Genomic DNA, 22,508 nt, shown 5'->3' with positions numbered 1-22,508 from the left:
CCCCCTAAAGGGGAAGGTGCTCCTTGTTCTCCTCCCAGTGCCGTTCCAACTTTGGGCTCGACAGGTGTCGAAGTGATTGGCTGTGCTGTTAGCGCTAAACTTCTCCCCTCCCGGCGCTTCATCACGTAACGAGCAAGGGGAGGGGCGGTGGGCAGCGGAGGCGCCCCGCCCCGAACTTCAGGTTTCCCCAAAATACTACTATACTTTCCTCTTTCCGTTCCCCAGGCGCGGTATAAGGTTCGACTGAGGGGGGTGGGGTGGGGTGAACCCTGGGTTGCCTACTTACAGGGTTTTTGTGGCACAAATTGACTATCTTTCAGGCGATGGGGAGGGGGGCGATTCCCTCCCTCACCTTATACCGCGACTGCTCTGTCCAGCTCCTGCTCTCAGTGTCCCGCCATCCCCCAGCAGCGCCAGGAATGTCGCCGCCGCCGGCACACGGCACACATGTTGCTGCACAAACGCCGATAAGCGGACGTAACCCCTTTACTCCCGGCGGCTGCAGTCCCTCTTCCTCCCCTCCCGCCCCTCTCCCTCGCTTCCACACAGCCCATCTCGACGACACACACAAACAGGGGGACAGAGATCGACTCTCACCCCGACGAGCCGCAAACTACACGCCATAGAAGTAGGGGTTGGTTATCTGCTGCGCGCCCCGGCCGGCGGGCGCCCGGCCGTGCACCCCGTGGCTCGTAACCCCATCCCCCCTCCCCTCCCCCACCCATCACGCCGGCACTATCCGACTGTATACACCGCAGTAGCTCGCGGTTTTCCGATTCCCCGCCCATTTCTCCCGGCTTATCCCCCAAAAAAGAGGCAGCCGCTGCAAAAATAGGCGATGAGGGAAGGGGTGGGGGAAAGGGGGGCGGAAGGTGATTCGCACAACGCCACACGCCACACCACTTATTGGACCCCTCACTCTCACTCACACGCAGCCCGCGTCACATGGCTGGACGCGCGCGATCGGCGCGATTACGGTTCAAAGCGATCACGGCTTACGGTTCCCGACGCCGCCGGTTCGCCGTTTAGCGGTTCACGGTTCGCGTCCGCCGCTGCCGGTGGCTTGGCAGTGGCAGGTTAGGTCGCTGGCCCCGCCGGCTGGGCTGGGCTGCTGGGCTGGGCCCCCGCGCTGCCTGCGCCAGCCGCCACGCCCCGCCGCGTCACGCCGCGCACCGCCGCACCGTGGAGCCGCGGCCGCGCTGGCCCGCGAGGAGACTGGTCGCCGGCCTCGGGCCTCGGCGGGGCAGGCCGCCCCAAGGGCCGCCCGTACTCTCCGGGACGAGCGGGGTCGAGACTCTGGCCGAGCCCAGCCGGGCCACGGCCGAGCCGGGCGGGGGTCGCGCTCATGCGTGCTGGAGCCAGGGGGTGGCCCGGGGGTGGCTGGGGTTGTGGCTGCAGGAGAGCAGCTAGCGCAGCCTCCCCGCCCGGCCCTTGCCCGGCCCGTGCCGGTGGGGGGAGGGACCTCCCCTAAGGACGCGAGGTGTGGGGGTGGCGTCGGCGGGTCCGCCCTCCCGCCTGGCGTCCCGTCTGTCCGTCTGCCAGCGCCGGCCGGCGTCGGGGAGCGGCGTCGCGACGCGGCGCGTTGCGGTGGAGAAGGGTGGGGTCGGCCACCGCCCCGCCCCTCCCCTCCACTCCGCACCCGCGGCCTAGCACCCGTTGGGTACCATAGGGTAGCGAGCGGGTACATGAACCTCCTTGTGTCAAACTCATTCTCAGTCCAACTCACCCCTCCCCCAGCCCCTTTCTTAAGAGTTCAGAGCCACTGCACAAAAGCGAGATCCATAGGCACTTCTGTGTTACGATCCACTCCAAGTCCAGAGTGGCTGGATGCTGACCGTCTACTAGATATGTTCGTATGAAGCTACTATCACAAGAATAGGAAGTAAAATAATTACCAGTCAAGGACTGGCAATAAACTGATGCTGTATTATATTTCCTCCTTTCCTCAAGGTTGTCCCTTACTTAAATAAACTAAAACAAAACTGTAGCACATCAGCCTACAGAAAAATGTTAAACAGCAATAGAATAAAGCCATAATCCAGACAAAACAAGACGGAAGGTGAAGCGATCTATCAAAATTTATTAAAGCCCTAGTGCCCATGTTTTATGCTAAAAATTTGTGGGATGTTGCGATGACTACTAGTCATAACCAAACAGGATCCAGACAAAGAAGTTTCCAGTCACACTTAGAAAAATCTCTAAGTATGCACAGTGTCTAAAATTGCTGCAGGGCAAAATGCGTCTTCGACTTTAGGGCTACTGAACGCTGAAAATAGTCCCAACTCACTCACCAACAAAACAAAATAGGCTCCTAACGCCGGTACAAAGTGTCAGCACACAAAGTGACAACTAGGAAATGCATATCATCTCATCATTAAAAGAGCTGCCTAACACATTCGTAGGACTTTTGACTCACCTTGCAGCTACAGCCTCGAGTACTTCCTTGAAGAAATTAGGACCTTCGCTACACGAAATAAGCGTACCGATACAGAACAAGCAAAGTACATGGAACACCAACACACTCACACAGCACTGTACACGTACGTACGTAAACTGAATGTTCGATAGTCTCGTCTTGCCCCACGAATGACGTCACACGGTTACTTCCAGTGGGCTTCCTTCTGGTACCTGCCAGCTGTCACATAGCGGTGATTTCGTCTGCTCATGTTTTGTTAACAACATTATGTCTGTTTGTTACTTTTTTGTTTCACCTATCATGGGTCTCTGAGTACTTTATGTCTCGCGTTATAAAATTGTTGTCAGTTTAGTTAATGTCACTAATTTAGGTGTATGTCTCCTTTCTGCACTGTTTACATATGTAGGTTACGTTTTCTTGTATCACAATATTTGCTTTCAGACAAGTGGAAATATCTTATTTCATTCCCTGATTTCATTCTATTGTAGATTTAGGGCTGCAATGGATGCCTCTCTACTCACCGTGAGCCAATCTGCTTGGGAAAAAGTCCTAAATCATGTGGAAAATGCTGTTGTATTCATTGATTCTAAAGCAGGAGAGTGTCTTCACTGGAGCGTTGGTTTAAATTCACTGCTAACTAGAGGATCTTTAGCCGTCAAGGAACTAAACGCTTACAAAGTAAGTTTCTAAGTTAAATTTTAACTCTTAGCTTCGAAGACAAATTACCTTTTTGTTTTACAACTATAACTTTATTTTTTTCCGTTACATGTAGTACTCTCAAGAACCAATAGAAAATGCCGAAAAAGCTGTCTTCATAACCGTAGGGCCCTACTCATCTATTCAAGTTGATCTCTGTGATATTATTTGCCAGAGTTTATTCAAAGCAGTAATTTTGGTAACTGTACCTCTCAATGAACCACATAATGTAGTTCCAGGATTAAGAAATGATTTACTGCAATGGATGAGAGTTAAATCAGGGAAGAGTAAGGTAAAAGAAGTCATTGCAAAGAAAAGAATAATAGCATCAAGATGTTAACATTTAATAATTCTGTACTCTTTTGCAAGCAGGAAATCCATGCAGATGTATTATGTTTCCCTTATTTCTATGCACCTTTGACAGAAACTATAGTCATGCTCCCCCCTTTTTCTGATCTATTCCCTCCTCTTGACTTAAATAAGGTAACATGACATTTTTCTTTTCATAGTAAATGATAAGGAGCAAAGTACTTCCAAACTGATCCCTGAAACTTTTCAGGTAAAATCATTTGGAGGCAAACCAAAAGTTTTATCTCTGAAAGACCAAGCATCCACAGAAAATTTGGCATTAAGTTTGGATTCTTTGTTGAACCAAATTTCTGCAGCGGATGTTGTCTTTAGCATAGGAACCCTAAGTGGTGCTGTTGCAAGAGCACTGGAGGAATTGCCCTCTGTTCACATCAGGAGGAAGGTAATTAATCTTAAGAAAATAAATTGGTGTCTGTCAAACTGAGGCTTGTTCCTTTTAATAAGCACTCTATCAATTTTTCAGATTGCAAAGCATAGAGTGTCAGTTGTTATAATTGACCGTACCTTAGACCTCTGCTTTCCCGCCAGTGTAGATTCAAAATGCTTTTTAGACAAATTACTATGTGCTCTACCTCATCTCCCTGACCACACCAATGACATAGCAATAAATATGTCTCAACTTGCTCAAGTCACTGTGTAAGGGTTTTGAAAAATACCACAAAACCACAATCATAGTAGTGTCTTTACACATCTCAAATATTTCTTTCAATCTTCCTAGGGATTCTACAAATGATGAGGCACTTTTCCCTGGGTGTCTAGCTCATAATGATTCAATGAGTCAAAATATAAGAGAGTGGCTTCTTCATAAAAAGGATCGGGATATTTTGATAAACTTGCATCAGTTTGTATATTTTTAAATCTTGAAACCATTTGCAATATGTTCTTGAAATTTTGCTCGAAGATACTTGTATAATTATGTATCTTTCAGGATTTTAAGAAGTAAGATCTCTCCCGGATGTAAATTTGCAACAAGAGTTAAACCAGAAGCACTGGAAAAAGATGTGAGACAATTCAGAGGAAACATGGAGAAAATTCAGCAAAATTGTGGGGTTCTTCAGGTAAACCTATGGCCAAATTCAAAGTTTTACAATTCTATACTATCTTTTACTGATACTAATGAAACTAATTTTTCAGATTGCTCTTGCTGCTGTACAAGCCCTTACAGGAGAGCATGCCGAAGAATTAGAATTAGTTTTAAGTACAGAAAGAGTCTTACGTCAAAATGTTGCCACAACAGAAAACAAGGAATTAGCTGGTCTTTTGCCACAGGTATCAAAAACAAAAAACAGCATTTTGACTTGCTATACATTCTTGAATGGACTTTTAAACTTAACTAACCATGCAATTTGTTACAGATTACAAAATTACTTACTGAAAGGCATATTAGAGGCTTAAGCTTGGATGCACTGCTCACACTGCTTGTTCTTCTCTATTCATTAATAGGTACAGAGATGATCTTTCCTCTGAAGGAGGAAGTTCAGTTACAAGCTGCAATCAGCACGGCCTTGTTTGAGGATCAAGAGTATCCAGGCCTTGTGCATGATATTCTTTGTAAGTGTGAAATCACCATTATGCTATTTAAATACGTCCCAAATAATGACTAAACCCTCCCTTTCCTTAAAGTACCATTAGAGGCCACTCGCGAAAAGGTAGACACAGTGGCTGGTCATGTTTTTGCTGTGTTGAAAGCTGTGTCACATACTCGTCGAGATCTAACGAAGTATAGGTCAGTTCTTAAAGAACAAGGCCAATCTATGCCAGCTGAATACACACCACTTCTGCAAAGAATTATGAAAGACATCTTAGATCCTTCAAAACCGCTCATACCTGACATGTCCTGTCAGTCTACAGGTCTAAAAGATCTCTTAAAAAGTGGATTCAGGTGAAATATTTTTCAAACATGTCATCTTCAAATTTCAAAATATATTGGCAATTTCTAATGCATTCCTCTTATCCATCAGCATGCTACTAAACAAACAACAGGCACCTGTCACACAGCACCCTGGAGATCAACCCAATCTTTTAATTGTTGTCTTAGGCGGAATAACTGGGGGTGAGATCCGCTTAATGGAAGAATGCTGGTCAGGTTCTACTCAGAGCCATGCGGGAGGGACATTGCTTCTTGCAAGCACTCGGCTGCTGAGTCCTAATGACACATTACAAGCAGTACTAAGATCAAGTCCTCAACCTCTCTGATATCTCACTGGTCATATAGAATTAAGACAGAAAAAGAAAGATGTGGATAACTATTCCATTAAAATTGGTTTTTGTTTTGATTTTGTGTTGTTTATTGTGCTTCCAGCACACAACATAATTCAAGATTGCATTAATAGCAAATTGTTATTTATTTATAGAATGTATGTACAAAATTATTTCAATAATAATATTTTCCATAGATGATTAAAGAGAAGAAAGTCTACGAACTTTAAAAACCTGGCACAATCCGCCCCTTTTTGATTGCTTTGGCTCGCTTCTTATTTTTCTGTTGGTCTTTCCTTGCTTGGATGTTACCTTCACGTTTCTGTACTCTATCGGATAAAGCCTTCTTCTTGGTATGCTCTCGAGAGGCCCACTGCTTAGCACTTCGCTTCTTTTTAGATTCTTCTCGTTTGAGGGTCTTTTTCAATAGCTCAGGATCATCTTTAATTTTTACACCCTCTGCTTTTTTAAGAGCATTACTCCATGCTTCTTTCTGCTTTATTTCAAGAACTTTTGCTTCTTGCCCTTCGTCTTTAAGTTTTTTGAGTGTTTCTTTCTTTTCCTTTAGCTTTTCAAGAATTTTCCTAGGATCTTTCAGTTCCTTCTTCTTCTTTTTCTCTTCTTTCTGAGACCCTATTTCTGAAAAGTCAAATTTACTAAATACCATTTTACCTTCACTATTAAATACTGGTTTTGAAGGCTTCTGGTCGGGTGCATTTTCAACAGTTCCATTCTTAGATGTTTGCTTAGCTGCCTGTTTCTCCAACTTCAGTTGTTTGTGTTTCAAATTCCTCTCATCAGCCTTTTTCCTCTTCTTCTCTGCTTTTTTCAATTTTGATTTAAGATTCTTCTTGGTAACTAAATCTCTGTAACCCTGTGCCTTCTTAGCTGTAACATGAGAATGGGAATCAGTTGAGGAACAACAAAGGAGTCTTATCGGATGAATTATAACTGACACCATTTTTAATACCTTTACACGCCTCCAGCCTTTCCTGTAACTCTTCAATAGTAGTGGCTCTAGGCTTCTTATTGGCATTGGCAACAACCTTCGAACCAGCTGTAGAAAGAAACAAAACTTTTCTTGTTATACAACTAAAGGTAATGGAAGAGCATAGCACTCAGTTCATGTTCTGGGATATTACCATCAGGTTTCCACTTTGATCCTTCAGCATTTTCTGCTTCGTCTGTACCATCGTTGGAATTACCTGAGGAACAAAAAACAATTTGGCTGAAATGACAACCATAGTTGCCTCCAGACAGGAGGATCGCTTGTGCTGCTTGGGTGCTGAGAGGGCTTCTGACCCATTGCTCAGCAAATCACAGACAAGAACCAAAATATGCAATGACAACAATGGGTAGGACTTCGTGAGCAAATGAAAAAACTCAAAAGCGTGAATCTATCATTTGAATTACAAAATACTATGAAATAGGGAGAAATGACAGAACTCAGAAGATTTAACACTACAATTACCTTAACCTCTTTGTCACATTACCTTGCCAATATATGGATGGTACTCGGTCCAACACACTTGTGATAAAGTTGTATTCAGAATTCAGCTTTTCTCTCAAGCGATCTAAATTGACCTTCTTTTCGCCTTTAATCGAAACCATTGTTGTGATTTCTGCGTTGCAAATTTCCTACAATCTAACACATGTGTTTACGCATGTGTTCGTCGTCCTTCTGCCTTCTGCCTATATCTTCGTGAAAGAGCGATGAAGATGAAAAACTAACAAGCAAGTGCAGTTTGGCAAATGCACGTCGAAAAGATCCACTGAAATTTGCACTTTAGACCACGATATATGGAAGCAGGAAGAAAATTAAAAAAACGTTTACTTGAGATAAAAAGCACCTTTTAGAAATGTCATTCTAATTCTTAAAAGAGAAAACAGAAAAGAAGACTATCATATGTAGTTGTTGGTCAAGGTGCATCAGTCTTCTATGAAAATCTTTTGATGAGAGCAATCGGCTGTTTTTGCTTCTAGCGTCAGTCGTCCGCCATGTTGATGTCTGTTTCATTCTCTGGCTTTGGGTCACTAGAAGAACGTTGAATTTGTTTGTGTTTTTTTCATCAGCTACTGGCATTAGGTGCTGGTTTAGGCCGGCACCATGAATTTCCACCCGATGCAGATGCTCGATTTCTCCAAAACATGTCGCCTGTGTTTGACCCAAGACTACGATTTGATACCAATATCAACGCAAACCACTGACAGCTCGTCAATTGCCCTCGCATCAAAAATTACTTCGACTGTGGCTTTAGAGGTACTATCTGTTTTACCACTGTGCTCGTATATTTCCTCGATTTCAGACCAACAATCAATATTTGTCGAATAATGGCACCATTGTACCGCCTTCGTAGACATGTAACTTCAATGAAAACACCAGTACAATTTCAATTTGTTGCACAGTGTACTTTTTTCTTAGCTACGTCTAACCACAGGATCTCACTATTTAAAAATGTAAATATTGAAATTTTACATTTGTTGGTGGAGTGACTCTCCCGTTATTCATTGTTCATCTCCGAATTTCATTTCATTTTGGCCTTTGTAATGTCAGAATCAGTTGTTTACACCGTCCACTATATCTTCTGTTTTCATAATTTTGGTCTTTTTTTACCTCACACCTACTTTAAATATTACGTTTGCTTGATGTTTGTTCTCGCACAGGTCCTGAATGTGTTCTGTATAATTTATAACCTTGAGTTTTATGTGCAGGTATGTGAGGGGGATGAATTGCCTGCACAAATCTGTGGAAACTGCTTTCAAAGAATCGACCAATGGTATAGCTTCAAGCAAGTCTGTCACAACTCTTTCTCAGTTCTTCGACAGTGCGTCAAACAAACTGACAAGAAGGATATGAATCAAATGGTAATTAAAATCCTTGGCATTATTAAACAGTCATCCATCTTGAATGTTTTTCTGATTTTCCTATGAATTGTTTATTTTAGGATGACACCTTATGTGAGCATTTAGCTGCGGCGGTTGCTGAAGACCCAGAGAAGGCTGGGTTTTTACTTGGCCCTCCAGGCCCGACCGATGATATGTCAAGTCATTTATCGTGCCAAGTCTGTGGGAAAGTATTTTCACGATATAACAACAGAGTGTTTCATGAAAAGAAATACCACAGTGTTAAGGGCTCAACAATGAAAATGAAGGGTAAGGAGAAAGGGGATTTCACCTGCAAAGTGTGCTCCAGAGAATTTTGTCGTCTGGATAATTTGAAGACCCATGAGCTGCGAATGCATTCCAATGGAAGATCATTCTTTTGTGATTGTGGTTCTGGTTTTGTTCGAAAGCAAGATATGATATGGCACCAAAATCAACACGTGAAAAGTTCAAGTCCTGGTCTTGCTCCAGCGCCTGAAGAATTAGACAAAACTTTGGGATGTCCTATCTGTGCTCTCCCTTTCCCCAAAATTGAAAAACTGAATGAGCATATGGAGCTGTCACACATGGATTCTAAATTTCAGTGCAATATTTGTTTAAGTAAATTTTACAATAAGGAAGAGCTTTTATGGCATCAAAAACATACAATGGTTCCATCTGCTGCAGCAGCTTCTTCCAGTTGGTCCCATTTCATTTGTAATATCTGTAATCATAATTTTTCAAACATCAATATGTGTAAATCTCATATAGTACGAGTTCATGGCACACCCTCTGCATTGAAAAGCAATTCATGTTGTCAAAATTTTGTCTTTAGTGGCAAACAAGACATCGATGGTGAAGGTGAAAAGAAAGAAGTTATTACTAAAGCTCATAGATCAAGATCTGGTGATCCATATTTTTGCAGCTGCTGTGGTAAAGAATTTGATAAACATGGTCGCTCTAGTGGTTCAGGTGAAAAACGCCAGCATTCTGGAAGTAAAAACCACATATGCAAGGAATGTGGCAAATCATTTCTCACATCTTCAAGATTAAAGACTCACACCCTCATCCATACTGATGTAAAGCCATTCATATGTGAAGTGTGCCAGGGTAAATTCCGTACCCTCAGCAATCTACTTGCTCACAAGAAGCGGCACACCGCAGAGCCTAAATATGTTTGTAAAACCTGTGGTAAAGAATTTTTATCTTACTCCGGTCTTGCTAGACATGAAATACTTCACACTGGTGTTAAAGACTTTGCTTGTGAGGAATGTGGCAAAACTTTTGTCACCCTACAAGAACGCCGGAAGCACATGAAGTATCACACAGGAGAAAAATCTCATGTCTGCAAATATTGTGACAAAGCCTTCTTTGAGAGTGGTCATTTAGCTATACATTTACGTTCTCACCTTAATGAGAAGCCGTATTCATGTGTTGTTTGCTCACGGTCATTCGACTCCACCACTAAACTTAAACGTCACAAAAAGACTGATGCCCATATGCGAAGAATGAATGTAAATCAGCCACCAAGAGAAACCTCAAGGTCAGAATGGACAACCAATAATTATGTGTATAATGAAACATTGGTTGCTAATGGAGGGCCTAGTATTTACCATATTTGATTTTCCTGAAAATGTTTAGTTGAATAAATTTAAGTTCCTTTTATACAAAGGAAAGTGTGGGAGCTCATGAAGTCTGATCAGTAAAATGATGGCCACAGACGATATCTTTGCCTTGTATGTTAAGTACTTTGTAAATTCTATATTCTAAATTAGCTATACAGGGTCTGGAATGCCAGGGTCTTACCAGCCCTTTATTACAATGACTTATAGGTCCCTTAGAGTTTTCTATATATTTTGTTTCGGTTGGTTATTTGATTGTTTCTGTATTGCCAAAGCCTGGCAGCAGACAATATTGTGTATTATATTTGTTAAGATTGTATTCTCTATCCTGGTTTAGCTACACATGTTTGGGGTGAAGTGCCATGGAATGGCATTAGTTTAGTTGTTCCACTAGAGCCCTTTACATACTAGAGTGTTTTACTCTATGCTACATTTTTGCTTATTGTTGAGATTTAAAGATAGCAGGTTACAACACATTGATTCTTTGATTTAAATGTTGGCACGTGTGGATTTTCTTATGCCCTTTTTTTTTATATAATTTTTTTGGGTCTGATGAATGTGCACTAGAGCCAAGTTTTCACTTATCAAAATAAAATTTTGAATGTTTTTTTTCTGTTTATTAAAAATAAAGCACGTTTATTGGTAAATCCATAATTATGATGGTTCATTTTAGTTTTCCTGATGAGAACACTTCTTAAAATAGTTCATATGATTGTATGGTTCTACCAATATAACCAGTTAACAATGTAATATGAATATCACAATAAAGATTAACAACAATTTAAAAAGTTCATCTTGGACTATCTTGGAGAAAAATAACACTTGATTACCTCAATAATTACAAAAAAAAATAATAAAAAAAATAAAGCAAGTTCACTACACTATAGTATGGCACTAGAAAAAGGGTGTTGACCTAGTCATTTTCAAAACTTTCACATCAAAACTTATCCTATCCTACGTTAACCAGTCATCACTATCATCGTCATCATGGAAAAGTGGTGGAGGTGGTGGTCCAGGCCGCCATGACTGAAAAATAAGATAAAGAAAACATTAAGGAGTGAAAATAGGTGAAGGAAATCCATTTTTAAAACAATGCACAGAATGTACCTCTTCAAATGAAACATCTCGATCCTTAACCACATCTGAATCCAAGGATGCATTTCCAGTAGTACTTGCTACTTCAACTGTTGGTGTATTTGAGGAACTGAGAACACTTGATGGATCTGAGAGAGATTCAGTTTTTTCCTCGGGATTGTTTGTTTTGCAACCATTATCACATGTTTGCAGTGGTACAGGAATGTCAGAATCATTCAACTGTAAAGGACCAGGGGATGCATTCTCACGGGATGTTGTACCAACAAAAGTCATAGAGGTATCTGACTCTGGTTGTTCATTGGTTTGATTAAGATGCTCCTTTTCCATTTTCCCCACAAATTGCAGCGCCTCTCTCTGAGCAGGAAAAAGAAAAGGGGGAGGGGAGGGGGGTCATGAATTACTGTCATATAAAAGGTGAAAAGATAATATTTCTGTGGATAAACTATTTTACCTTCACTATAGATGAGATTATGGCCTTGATTTGTGCTGCTTCATAACTTTGCCCGATCACAAATTGATGATTGAGGCCTTTGTGTAGTGTATTCATTAATGATTTTACATTAGTTATTAAATTTTCAGCTGAAGCAGTTGAATGACTCACAGTCTGAAGTAAGGAAATAATTAACTAGTTATACATACATCATATGAATGGGTATACTGTAGAAATTTGGACCACCTGGGATAATGTGTGGTAATGTAGATCATCCACAAACTATAGTTCTACATGGGTGGACAATATTGTCCCAGGTGATCCAAATAAGGCCATTCGACAGTATATATCATCAAGGATAGAAAAAATACCTGTTTTGGCTGATCCTCAAGTTTCCTGTTGAGTTCATTCAATTTTGATTCTAGGTTAAAAGTCAACTTCTGATGTTGCACAGTTTGCTTAGTAATTTGGTCTTTCAAACTGGTTACTTCTTCCTTTGTTTGGAATACAAAAATACGGGGTAGTAACAGTTTATAGAGAATGCCACCAGTACAACAATTTGAAAAATAAATAAATTAGTATACCTTGTACTGTTGCTCTACAGTCTTAAAGTTGGCTTCAGCATTAAGTTTTTCCGACAGGAAATTGGAATGCTCATTAACAAGCTTTTCCTTTAATTGCAAATTTTCTACTTTGATTTTATCAAGGGTTTCACTTAGTTGAGATAATTGATCATCTGTGCCCAAATTTTGTCTACGAGAGTCCACTGTACAAAGGTATGTTTCTTTCTCTGGAAAAAAGAAATGAGAGTTGATAAGATACTGTAAGTGGAGAGGAGAATTCAGATGAAGCATTTGATATTAATTTTACCATGAAGTTGACCACGTGTAACTTCTAGCTCATGATTTAAATCATGGTTATTTTTCTGAAGTGCTTGTACTAACTCCTGAGCAAAGAGTAAAACAATTAATTTCTAGGGATGGAGATTGATAAGCCTAATGATCTAAGAGAAACAAATATACAATACCTGTACAGTCACTAATTGCTTTTGAAGGCTAGCAAGCTGATTCCCAAGAGTTGACTTTTCGTCTTGCAACTGTTTAATGAGTTGCAGCTGTTGCTCTTCTTTGTGTTGCTTTTGCTCTTGAAGTTGTTTTTGTTCCAGAAGTGAACTGCTCTGTTCTAAAAACCTGAAGTGAAAGTGAAAGAAGTGTAAGTTCAGATGATACATATGTGAGTGGATAATATTGAGACAATCAAATTTTGAACAGCATTTCATAGCTCTTTACTTTGAATTTGTGTTTAGAAGTGAAAATATTCTTTCATTTTGCTCATCCAACCGCTTGTTTTTTTCTGCTACCTCTGCTTGCAAGGTTTGATTATCTCGGACAAGTTTCTCAATGCTTGATAATAAAACATTGGGTTCAAGACCAATTGCAGTAGAACTGCTCGATATAGAGGGTCCAGATGAGACATTCAAATTATCAACCTTAAAAAAATATAAATTGAACAATACTTTACAACACCACACCATACCTTATGCATGGAGCTTTCCAAAGGGATACATACTTTAGTCACTAGTCGGTCAATTTTATCACTGAATTTGCTAAGATTCATTCGCATTTCTGTGTTTTGGATTCTTGCTTCTGACAAGAACATAGACAAGTGTTGAGTTGGATCAGTAGGAGACATGACTGTATTAGACGATGCCATTAATGGCAGCTGCTGTTGTGAACTCATAGACACCAGCTGTCCCTCAGATGCCATAATTTGCACAATCGAACCATCAGATGCAGTTCTCTGACAAAACCAATAAAAACATGGCCATTGGTAAAATTAAGGTGACGATGTAAAACTGTAAATCATAAAACCACTTGTGATGGTATTTGTCAAACCATGCTGATATAAGATACTTACCATTACATTTTGTTGATGTTGATTCCAGAGTGGTTGTGCCTGCATCATAGTAACAGTTGATGTATTTCCAGCAATTGGTGAAGTATGGGAAGAAGATGGTTGCTGACGGTGGGATGAAGACACTGATCGAGACTTCCCTGGCCGGGCTTTTAAAGGGGGTTTCACAGTTCCAATATTTCCTGACTCTTCCTATAAAATTAAGAAAAGTGAAAAATAGAATTAAGGTTTTTATTTTACTTTTTAATGTTGAAAAGGAGCAATATCTACCTCTGTTTCTTCACTGTCACTTGGATTACAGACAACCGCTCCTTTGAGAGGGAGTGTGGCTTGTCCCATTCGAGCCATTCGTGAAATGATACTGGCTTTATTGGAGCGTGGACTACTTGTCAAAGCCTCTTTGATTGATGCACCTCTGGCACGAACACTGGAGTCTTCTGCACTGTTGCAACAGAAAAAGTTCACCAGTGAGTAAAACTTAAAATAGATATTTCTAATAATTCCACACCTTTACACTACACACCTTGAATCAACAGCACTATCAACACTACTAGCAGGTGCACTAGCTTTGAGAAACTTTTCATCATTTGATGGGAGCTCTTTGGGGCTGTGGACTTCCAAGGGGATAGTACTCATAGTAGCTTGAATTAGTAATGGTTCATCCCTCTTGCTGTTAAGCCAAGGCAATGGAGTATGTATGGGTACTAAAAGGACTCGCACTGAGCCAGGACTCGCACCCATTAGACCTGAGGCCCATCCAGTACTGCTCAGTTTGTGCGATAGAGCACACTGAATCAATGACTGGCGGGGATCGACAGCCTGAGCAGGAGAGTAATACAGTCAAATTTTTCAGATTATTTTATGAAACATGAGAAAAGACTATCCAGTTAGTGGTAAAAAAACCTACAAGTACGGAATCTACAACAAAAGGCTGGGCAGCAAGTTGAAGCTGTACTGCATCCCCATCTTTAAAGGAATCACCTGTTCCCGGCAGTAGCTCTTGGATAATTACATTTTCTTCACTTGGATTGGCAGATCTATATCTTGCCACAGCTACCTACAAAACAGTTAGCAGAAATGCACCATCACTTATTTGATTAAAGAAAAGCTTTTATAAATAAATGCTAATGAATGATTGCCTTTTTCGTATAACTTACTTGGGTAGTAAATTCAAAAGCGTCTTCCTTCTTTTCAAACATAATGGACCAATTTTGGGTACGATCATCATAAAATGTTGCATACAAGTGGGGCTGCACCTGCATATGTAACAATAATATTAGAGACAAGATTCAAATGACTTACCAACCAGTGGAGTGTGCTTTTTGACTTACAGTAAATTGAAAATTGGGTGTGATTTTGACTGTTGTTATATGTTGCTGTTTGCCCTTGTAAAGATAGAGTTGAAATAATCTTGATGTAGAATTTCCTAGAAGTGCTAGGCCTAATTTTCCCTGAGGATTGTAGCTTCCATCCTCACTGTAAATACAAAATAAGTTCTGTTCCACTCAACAGGTATGATAATAGTGCCAGTCATAGGTTGCAGTAATTCCTTGCACTTCTGCCTGCATTTAGGAGATAACTTACAGCTTGAAAGAGGTGACTGCTTTCACACAAATCAATGATAACTTGTTAGAGGCAGGGGCGACACTTGTTGGAGTAGAGCCCCTTGTTGAAGGTCTTCTGCTTGGGTGCGCTCCATCATCGTTGGAATGTTGTTTTGGCTGTTTAGGAGCTGTATATGTAAGGGACGCATTGCCTCTCTCTGGAGTTTTCTCAAGACCAAACAACGAGGCAAGTTTTGACCTATAATTGAAGAGGGAAAGAAAACCAATACACATAATACAAAGTTCCTGTTGAAATAATTGATGAATGAAAGCCTAAGGCCTAGTGATACACATGTTTGTATAATTTAAGAATATGTTAATGAAAATTGCCCTTGAGAAAATAGCTTTTAAAGGAAAGGGCGTAACCTTCTTTGGAAAAGGAAACATAACAGGTGCCAAAGCTTTGCACGTCCAGTTTTGCAGGGTGCACAACTGGCGTTAGACTCACCCTGCTGCTGGATTGAACTCCAGGTCATCGTCATCCGCCGCACCAAACATGGCCAGGGAAAAGTTGACCGGATAAGTTGAATAACAGCGGCTCCAACTAGAACGAATACAATCACAACATAACCTTTGGCAGATCAGATGACGGATGTGATTGAACCACTAGGGTTCTCATACCTGTGTTTACTTCCGTATTATTTTTCATCCGTGCTTGCAGACGACCGGTCTATGGGGAACCATAACCTCCAAGAACATTCTGGATAGACCGAGAAGTGTGTGTCATCAAACTCAAAGTTGGATCTTGCTTATTGCGAGGGTGGTGTTGAGGTATATTCCATATTCTCGTGCAAGAGACCGTGTTCGCAGGTTCATAGTGTTCCACAATGTCAGAGAAACCTGTGTCGTCCCAAGAAGCTGAAAACAAACCTATGATTATGGGGGCCATTGAAAATGGCAATCAAAACGTCGAATCTGTGGTTCTTCCTAATCAGCCACGACCTGCCCGAGACATGAAAGGGTTGTTACGGTTTGCTATGGAGGCAACGGCCATGGAAGATGCCCCGAATTCGTCTAACTTCGAACCTATGGATGGAGAAGTATGTCGAAACCTTTGATCCACTAAGTTGGCCCCTTGAAATTTGAATGTTGCCAAACTTCTAATCATATTTTTCTTTACTCTATTGTCCATAGAAAAAACAGTTTTTGGAAGAAGCCCTCAAATCAATGACAGTTGACTTGATTCAAGTCTTGACCAAAGCGTTAAATACACTAAAATTGGTGAAAGATCTGAAACCTGATGATGACCCTGAGGAACATGAAGAAGCGTTGGAAACAATCACAGACACTGTGGACAATGTTGATTTAGCTAATGGTGAGTCCTCTATCAGATTGTTCAGAATGATCTAACATTTTAAATTATGCATTTTATTATCCTGTCTGGTTTATCATTGATTGCAGACTTTCATAAAATCGGTGGATTTGATGTGTTCCTTCCATGTTTGACATCTTCTCACACTTCACTCCAGTGGCGAGCTGCAGAGCTGATTGCTGAGCTCACACAGAACAATCCTTATTGCCAATCAAGAATACTATCTTCAGGATTGCTACCCACATTATTAGAAATGGTAGACACTGGAGCCAGTGAAGCAGTTAAAGTGAAATCGTTGTATGCCATTTCATGTAAGCAAACAATTTTTCTCTTTTTCCCCCCTTTTGTATTTTTCTCCTTTGATATTTGATTTGATTTTTTGTTATCTGTCAAACTTTGTGCGACCTAATGGCTATCAAAATTTTCAGGTATTGTGCGAAATTGTCCTGAGGCCTTGGAAGCTTTTTCAAAGCATGATGGTTTCTCAGTACTACTTAGAGCCATGCAGAGCGATGTAGAAAAGCTGAGAGTGAAATCAGCTTTTCTTCTGAGTGCATTGTGTGGTGAACATCCAGCTATCAGAGGTGTGTTTTGAATCTTTTGTTTTGCCGAATTAGTACATGATATTTTGTAACCATCCAAAACATTATCTCTCTTCCAGATGACCTCCAGAAGATGGGTTGGGTTCACCAGTTAGCAGCACTCATTGGTCAAGAACCAACCCCTAGCCACGAACACCTGCTTTCTGCCATGTTGGCCCTAGTACAAGATCATATTCAATGCATTGAAGACTGCAGAGACCCCACTCTCCAATTTAAATCAACACTTGCCTCCTACATTGAATCGGTGCAGGGAAAAGAGGAATGTCAGGTACTTCTATCAAGTTATGGTTTTGAATATCCCAATTGTTTTTCTTGTGAACTTATTTCAGTATTTTGATTGTGTGCATTTTTTGTTGCAGGAGGGTGTAGAACATGCCCGTCAATTAATATCTGTAGTTTTTACAGACGATAGTAATAATGGGGAGAGATAGACTATTAAATGGATTCCAATTGATAAACTTAAATGCAAAATGTGTTTGGTTCAATGAACTGAACTTTACCTCACTCTGTAATAATAACCATAATTTATATTTTTCTATCACCATCAGATGTAGAATTGTACTTTCTAATTCATTAAAGATACCCTATTTAAATAAAACAAAACATTAACAATTTGTGATTTGCATGATTTCTTTGTTACCTGATTCCCAAACTCTAACATTGAATGAAAAAGGATCATCAATAAAATCAGAAGAAGGATGCAGCTAAGGAGGGAAAACTGACTTGTCATTACATAAGAAACACAAGTCACCATAACATCCATGTTTGGCCAGGTGAAGGACTGCATCTGCATCTATTCATGATATCAAGGAAATCCACTCTATTTTTATATTTGTTATCCTGTAGGCCTGGCATGATTGATGAAAAACGATAATATCCATATCAAAAATAATCACATTTATTTTATGCAAGGGCACCGAGCATAGTTTACTGTAATGGACATGTTAGGAAAAAATGTCAAAACATTGCTTGACAGACATTGAGCGAGATGTATTTCTTTAGTTGAGGCATCTGGCTTCAAAAAATTCGACAACTGTTTAATATCTTCCTTTAAAATTGTAAAATACACAAGCAAACTTCTGGGAACACTGCAAAGTATCCAGATTGTTCTTGGATCGTTACTCATACGATTCCCGCCTCCTTCAAAGTTTCCCACCAGAATGCTCAAGAAGCTTCTAGAAGATTGAGGACCAATAGGAGCACGTTTCCGGTCGCAAATGTCGCTCTTACACAACTTTGGCAGAGCGCCGCGTCCTGCGCCCCACCGGCACGGGTCCAAGTTGTGCGAGGCCGACATTCGACGGCGAGGAGTGGGAGTCGCTCGGTTCCGCTTCCGCCGGCCGAACCTTCCAGAACATTCTCGAAGCTTCTGCTCGGGCCAGCGCCTTTATAAGCCGGCAGCCCCCCACTCCCGGCGTCATTTCTCATCCAGTCGTCGTGCGATCACCGTGCGTTCCTGAGCCGAGCCGGCTGCGACTTTGTTCCCTGTGCACCGCTGATATTCTAGAATTTTCAAGGTGAGTGTTGGAGTGTTGTGCAGTGAAGCGAGTGCTAGTGATTTCTGTGTTGTTGCTTTGGACGTTCAGACGTCTTTGTGGCCAGTCTCCGATTTAATTTAACGAAGATTTTGCGGTATCCATTTTGGGCCTCGGTGTGGGTCTCACACGTGCTCGGATAGTGAGGACTCATTGTGAGCCCCCTGTGTGGCCGTTTGAATGGGAACCCAGTACATTGTCCTGTTGATCCCTCGTTCATCAGTTTTATTTCGAATACCTGTGATTTAGATTATATTTGGTTGCCCTTGTTCTGCTCTCGTGTGAGGATGCATTGTCTCTAGCTAGTCCGTTCTCATTTTCACGCGAAGTACCCTCTAGATTGCCTCCGTTGAAGCTTGTCTGAGTCAACTCATTTGCTGTTTTCGAAATTTTATCATCTATGCTGAACTTAGTTCTTTTCTGAGAAGTTTTTGGCTCATGAACAGGGTAGCTTCCCCTTTCCCCCTCGCGATCAATAACGCAGCGTTTTCCGATTTTCCTCGTTTCCACGAGCTGTGATGAGTGGGAGTAGTTATTTTCTGAGCATTCCCATCACACTTTAACCGTAGGATTTTATTTTCAGTGTCCTTTCAGTTCAGTCCTTCGGTGATTAGTCATCATGCTGTGACCTTTACGAATTCTTAATTTACTTTTTCTTTTGTTTGCAGATGCCCGAAGAAACCATGCAAGGTGATGTTGAGACCTTCGCCTTCCAGGCTGAGATTGCTCAGCTTATGTCCCTGATTATCAACACATTCTACTCCAACAAAGAAATCTTCCTCCGTGAATTGATTTCCAACTCCTCTGATGTAAGTGTCTGCCTCTTTCTTTCTTTGTCTTTGCCATTCTTCCAGCCTGTTCTTCAACTTGACTCCTAGTTCATACAAACATCTTTTTCTTCCGTATCTCATTGAGTTTGTCTTTGTTTCAGGCCTTGGACAAGATCCGCTATGAGTCGCTCACAGACCCGTCCCGCCTGGACAGTGGCAAGGACCTTAACATCAGGCTCATCCCCAACAAGAACGACCGTACTCTCACCCTTATTGACACGTAAGTTTCTGCTTATGTATGGTGTTATGAATTAGATTTCCTCCTGGCAGCTGTCTAATTTATTTCGTTTTGATTGCAGTGGTATTGGCATGACCAAGGCAGACCTCGTCAACAACTTGGGTACCATCGCCAAGTCCGGCACCAAGGCCTTCATGGAAGCTCTCCAGGCTGGTGCTGACATCTCCATGATTGGTCAGTTTGGTGTTGGTTTCTACTCTGCCTACCTGGTCGCCGACCGTGTCACAGTCGTCTCCAAGCACAACGATGACGAGCAGTACGTGTGGGAGTCCTCTGCTGGTGGTTCCTTCACCATCAGACCAGACACTGGTGAACCTATTGGCCGGGGCACCAAGATCATTTTGCACATGAAGGAAGATCAAATGGAGTACCTGGAAGAACGCAAAGTGAAAGAAATTGTCAAGAAGCACTCCCAGTTCATCGGCTATCCCATCAAGCTCCTCGTCGAGAAGGAACGCGACAAGGAACTTAGCGAGGATGAAGAGGAGGAGGAAGATGACAAGAAGGACAAGGAGGAAGAGAAGAAGGAAGGTGATGATGAGACTCCTAAGATAGAAGATGTTGGTGAGGAAGATGAGGAGAAAGAAAAGAAGAAGAAAAAGAAGACAGTCAAGGAAAAGTACACTGAGGATGAAGAGTTGAACAAGACCAAGCCCATCTGGACTCGCAACCAGGACGATATTAGCCAGGAAGAGTATGGTGAATTCTACAAATCTCTCACCAATGACTGGGAAGAGCACCTTGCTGTCAAGCATTTCTCTGTGGAGGGTCAGCTTGAGTTCCGTGCGCTGCTGTTTGTCCCAAGAAGAGCACCCTTCGACCTTTTCGAAAACAAGAAAAAGAAGAATAACATCAAGTTGTACGTTCGCCGTGTCTTCATTATGGACAACTGTGAAGATCTCATCCCTGAATACCTTAACTTTGTCAAGGGTGTGGTTGACAGCGAAGATCTTCCCCTCAACATTTCCCGTGAGATGCTCCAGCAGAACAAGATTCTGAAGGTCATCAGGAAGAACTTGGTCAAGAAGTGCCTGGAGCTCTTCGAAGAGTTGGCTGAGGATAAGGAGAACTACAAGAAATGCTACGAGCAGTTCTCAAAGAACCTGAAGCTTGGTATCCACGAAGACAGCACCAACCGCAAGAAGCTTGCTGAGCTGATGAGGTACCACACTTCTGCCTCTGGTGACGAAATGTGCTCTTTCAAGGAATATGTTAGCCGCATGAAGGAGAACCAGAAGAACATTTACTACATCACTGGTGAGAGCCGTGAGCAGGTTGCCAACTCTGCCTTTGTTGAGCGTGTCAAGAAGCGTGGATTCGAAGTTGTGTACATGACTGAGCCCATTGATGAGTACGTTGTTCAGCAGCTGAAGGAGTTTGATGGCAAGCAGCTTGTGTCTGTTACCAAGGAGGGCCTTGAGCTTCCCGAGGATGAGGAAGAGAAGAAGAAGCGTGAGGAGGATAAGGCCAAGTTTGAAAACCTCTGCAAAGTCATGAAGGACATCCTTGACAAGAAGGTGGAGAAGGTTGTAGTTTCTAACAGATTAGTTGAATCTCCTTGCTGTATTGTCACTTCACAGTACGGTTGGACTGCCAACATGGAACGCATCATGAAGGCTCAGGCTCTTAGGGATACCTCAACCATGGGTTACATGGCTGCCAAGAAGCACCTGGAAATCAACCCTGACCATGCCATCGTTGAAACCCTTAGACAAAAGGCTGAAGCCGACAAGAACGATAAGGCTGTTAAAGATTTAGTTATGCTGCTCTTCGAAACTGCTCTGCTTTCATCTGGTTTCGCCCTTGAGGAGCCTGGTGTCCACGCTTCACGCATTCACCGTATGATTAAGTTAGGTCTTGGAATTGATGAAGATGATGTCCCTGAAACCAAGGACGATGTTAAGGATGTTGAGATGCCCGATCTGCAGGCTGATGCTGAAGATGCATCTCGCATGGAGGAAGTTGATTAAGTAATTAGATAATTTATGTTTTCTAATTTTCATCTCATTTATTTGTTCGCCAAAGCCATTTAATTTGTCACACTCAGTTAGGTTAGCTGTAGTGACTGATCCTGACTGTCTTTCATTCCTCACCAGTATTTCTGGTCTCACATGTACCTGTTACCAGTGTTATGCTATGCGATCTTTTTTATTGTAATAAACTAATTTGCCCCTTACTACTTTGTCTTACTTTGACAATCCTCTATGCCAGAAACTTGCCTTTGATGTACACCTGCTTCAATAACTGAATGTTACATCTCCACATACAATTTAAAGAACACGTCCAAATACTGAGCACCAATGCATTTTATTTTCGTTATTGCCAGATGCAAATTATTCAAGTCTTAAAATTTTAAGTTTGTCAACTTTTAACATTATTGAGTTGAAAGGTGTAAAGACTATGAAAGAATAATTATATTATTCAGTGAAGAATATTGATCTTTATTGTCAGAGTTGGAACCTTTCAGAGTTGGGAGTGCTTCAAGGTATAAATCTTGGAGCACTGTTTCAGAATCAAAATCCATCGAGACCTATGTGCAAATGATCATCAATATGGTGGTAAATGAACTTAGTAGTCATTAGATTTAAAGCACTGCACTGACTGTCCCTCATGGTGTAGCATTGCTGACGTAAGGTGTGTCTAGTTGAAATGTTGACTTGCTGGATTTCGTTGACCACAATTGACTTACAGATCTGCTCAAAGGCTTTTTAGAATCAGTATCACAAGGACTTATTAATTGACACAGGAATTTTCTTGTAAAATAGGAAAAACCAATTTACTTTC

The 22,508-nt window shown here is 41.5% G+C and overlaps 7 protein-coding genes across 8 annotated transcripts in view; 4 read left to right on the top strand and 3 right to left on the bottom strand.

The window, feature by feature from the left end:
* The window catches only part of LOC113215545 (adenylyl cyclase-associated protein 1), a 28,597-nt gene extending 26,033 nt beyond the window's left edge, over window positions 1-2,564 (bottom strand). The window contains exon 1 of the mRNA XM_052277721.1: window positions 2,417-2,564. The gene's annotated coding sequence lies outside the window, so the exon portion shown is untranslated. The remainder of the gene's footprint in view (window positions 1-2,416) is intronic.
* Window positions 2,565-2,611: 47 nt separating this feature from the next.
* On the top strand, window positions 2,612-5,757 carry LOC113215558 (sec1 family domain-containing protein 2). Of its 2 annotated transcripts, none has more exons than XM_026435205.2 (12): window positions 2,612-2,720; window positions 2,911-3,094; window positions 3,189-3,404; window positions 3,485-3,595; window positions 3,672-3,863; window positions 3,945-4,117; window positions 4,200-4,322; window positions 4,410-4,539; window positions 4,616-4,750; window positions 4,837-5,032; window positions 5,105-5,363; window positions 5,443-5,757. In XM_026435205.2, exons 2-12 carry the CDS (start codon window positions 2,918-2,920, stop codon window positions 5,675-5,677), a joined length of 1,947 nt encoding a protein of 648 aa, XP_026290990.1. In that variant the 5' UTR covers window positions 2,612-2,720; window positions 2,911-2,917; the 3' UTR covers window positions 5,678-5,757. The 2 variants fall into 2 exon arrangements, with proteins under 2 accessions (XP_026290990.1, XP_026290982.1); XM_026435197.2 differs by having other exon boundaries at window positions 2,644-2,818; window positions 2,905-3,094.
* A 50-nt stretch (window positions 5,758-5,807) lies between these two features.
* LOC113215617 (surfeit locus protein 6 homolog) lies at window positions 5,808-7,394 on the bottom strand. Its single transcript, XM_026435257.2, has 4 exons — window positions 7,174-7,394; window positions 6,823-6,885; window positions 6,651-6,737; window positions 5,808-6,568 (listed from the first exon to the last, which is right to left on the bottom strand). Exons 1-4 carry the CDS (start codon window positions 7,289-7,291, stop codon window positions 5,907-5,909), a joined length of 930 nt encoding a protein of 309 aa, XP_026291042.1. The 5' UTR covers window positions 7,292-7,394; the 3' UTR covers window positions 5,808-5,906.
* A 249-nt stretch (window positions 7,395-7,643) lies between these two features.
* LOC113215575 (zinc finger protein ZFP2) lies at window positions 7,644-10,955 on the top strand. The gene is made up of 3 exons (XM_026435213.2): window positions 7,644-7,940; window positions 8,393-8,545; window positions 8,626-10,955. The coding sequence occupies exons 1-3, from the start codon at window positions 7,788-7,790 to the stop codon at window positions 10,162-10,164; spliced, it is 1,845 nt and encodes a 614-aa protein (XP_026290998.1). The 5' UTR covers window positions 7,644-7,787; the 3' UTR covers window positions 10,165-10,955.
* On the bottom strand, window positions 10,896-15,969 carry LOC113215537 (FK506-binding protein 15). Its single transcript, XM_026435178.2, has 18 exons — window positions 15,829-15,969; window positions 15,656-15,751; window positions 15,188-15,406; window positions 14,935-15,079; window positions 14,761-14,859; window positions 14,511-14,660; window positions 14,127-14,422; window positions 13,874-14,045; window positions 13,607-13,795; window positions 13,259-13,489; window positions 12,979-13,178; window positions 12,717-12,879; window positions 12,560-12,635; window positions 12,274-12,479; window positions 12,061-12,183; window positions 11,711-11,863; window positions 11,272-11,613; window positions 10,896-11,190 (listed from the first exon to the last, which is right to left on the bottom strand). Exons 2-18 carry the CDS (start codon window positions 15,703-15,705, stop codon window positions 11,119-11,121), a joined length of 2,886 nt encoding a protein of 961 aa, XP_026290963.1. The 5' UTR covers window positions 15,706-15,751; window positions 15,829-15,969; the 3' UTR covers window positions 10,896-11,118.
* A 63-nt stretch (window positions 15,970-16,032) lies between these two features.
* Window positions 16,033-17,735, top strand: LOC113215608 (hsp70-binding protein 1). Its single transcript, XM_026435251.2, has 6 exons — window positions 16,033-16,247; window positions 16,342-16,522; window positions 16,609-16,830; window positions 16,948-17,103; window positions 17,181-17,389; window positions 17,481-17,735. Exons 1-6 carry the CDS (start codon window positions 16,035-16,037, stop codon window positions 17,550-17,552), a joined length of 1,053 nt encoding a protein of 350 aa, XP_026291036.1. The 5' UTR covers window positions 16,033-16,034; the 3' UTR covers window positions 17,553-17,735.
* A 738-nt stretch (window positions 17,736-18,473) lies between these two features.
* LOC113215056 (heat shock protein 83) lies at window positions 18,474-21,900 on the top strand. The gene is made up of 4 exons (XM_026434611.2): window positions 18,474-18,638; window positions 19,325-19,465; window positions 19,588-19,706; window positions 19,786-21,900. Exons 2-4 carry the CDS (start codon window positions 19,325-19,327, stop codon window positions 21,692-21,694), a joined length of 2,169 nt encoding a protein of 722 aa, XP_026290396.1. The 5' UTR covers window positions 18,474-18,638; the 3' UTR covers window positions 21,695-21,900.
* The last annotated feature ends 608 nt before the right edge of the window (window positions 21,901-22,508 follow it).

Source organism: Frankliniella occidentalis, unplaced genomic scaffold, assembly GCF_000697945.3.
Source record: "Frankliniella occidentalis isolate FOCC.00 unplaced genomic scaffold, Focc_3.1 Scaffold11, whole genome shotgun sequence".
NCBI classification, from domain to species: domain Eukaryota; kingdom Metazoa; phylum Arthropoda; class Insecta; order Thysanoptera; family Thripidae; genus Frankliniella; species Frankliniella occidentalis.
The sequence above is the reverse complement of the archived record's forward strand: the minus strand, read 5'-3'. Positions and strand labels throughout refer to the sequence as shown.

What these genes read in the sequence shown, in the direction of transcription:
- LOC113215558 (XM_026435205.2), top strand. Translation starts at nt 2,918, where the DNA reads ATGGATGCCTCTCTACTCACCGTGAGCCAATCTGCTTGGGAAAAAGTC. An exon ending in ATTTTGATAAACTTGCATCA is followed by an intron (nt 4,323 to 4,409) that starts GTTTGTATATTT and finishes TGTATCTTTCAG; the next exon opens with GATTTTAAGAAGTAAGATCT. An exon ending in CCTTGTGCATGATATTCTTT is followed by an intron (nt 5,033 to 5,104) that starts GTAAGTGTGAAA and finishes CTTTCCTTAAAG; the next exon opens with TACCATTAGAGGCCACTCGC.
- LOC113215617 (XM_026435257.2), bottom strand. Translation starts at nt 7,291, where the DNA reads ATGGTTTCGATTAAAGGCGAAAAGAAGGTCAATTTAGATCGCTTGAGA. An exon ending in ACCATCCATATATTGGCAAG is followed by an intron (nt 6,886 to 7,173) that starts GTAATGTGACAA and finishes TTTGTTCCTCAG; the next exon opens with GTAATTCCAACGATGGTACA. An exon ending in AAGGCTGGAGGCGTGTAAAG is followed by an intron (nt 6,569 to 6,650) that starts GTATTAAAAATG and finishes CTCATGTTACAG; the next exon opens with CTAAGAAGGCACAGGGTTAC.
- LOC113215575 (XM_026435213.2), top strand. Translation starts at nt 7,788, where the DNA reads ATGAATTTCCACCCGATGCAGATGCTCGATTTCTCCAAAACATGTCGC. An exon ending in CTTCGACTGTGGCTTTAGAG is followed by an intron (nt 7,941 to 8,392) that starts GTACTATCTGTT and finishes TTTTATGTGCAG; the next exon opens with GTATGTGAGGGGGATGAATT. An exon ending in AGAAGGATATGAATCAAATG is followed by an intron (nt 8,546 to 8,625) that starts GTAATTAAAATC and finishes TGTTTATTTTAG; the next exon opens with GATGACACCTTATGTGAGCA.
- LOC113215537 (XM_026435178.2), bottom strand. Translation starts at nt 15,705, where the DNA reads ATGTTTGGTGCGGCGGATGACGATGACCTGGAGTTCAATCCAGCAGCA. An exon ending in TTGTTGTAGATTCCGTACTT is followed by an intron (nt 14,423 to 14,510) that starts GTAGGTTTTTTT and finishes TCTCCTGCTCAG; the next exon opens with GCTGTCGATCCCCGCCAGTC. An exon ending in TTGACCGACTAGTGACTAAA is followed by an intron (nt 13,179 to 13,258) that starts GTATGTATCCCT and finishes TATTTTTTTAAG; the next exon opens with GTTGATAATTTGAATGTCTC.
- LOC113215608 (XM_026435251.2), top strand. Translation starts at nt 16,035, where the DNA reads ATGTCAGAGAAACCTGTGTCGTCCCAAGAAGCTGAAAACAAACCTATG. An exon ending in ATCGTTGTATGCCATTTCAT is followed by an intron (nt 16,831 to 16,947) that starts GTAAGCAAACAA and finishes CAAAATTTTCAG; the next exon opens with GTATTGTGCGAAATTGTCCT. An exon ending in TGAACATCCAGCTATCAGAG is followed by an intron (nt 17,104 to 17,180) that starts GTGTGTTTTGAA and finishes TCTCTCTTCCAG; the next exon opens with ATGACCTCCAGAAGATGGGT.
- LOC113215056 (XM_026434611.2), top strand. Translation starts at nt 19,325, where the DNA reads ATGCCCGAAGAAACCATGCAAGGTGATGTTGAGACCTTCGCCTTCCAG. An exon ending in TGATTTCCAACTCCTCTGAT is followed by an intron (nt 19,466 to 19,587) that starts GTAAGTGTCTGC and finishes TCTTTGTTTCAG; the next exon opens with GCCTTGGACAAGATCCGCTA. An exon ending in ACTCTCACCCTTATTGACAC is followed by an intron (nt 19,707 to 19,785) that starts GTAAGTTTCTGC and finishes TTTTGATTGCAG; the next exon opens with TGGTATTGGCATGACCAAGG.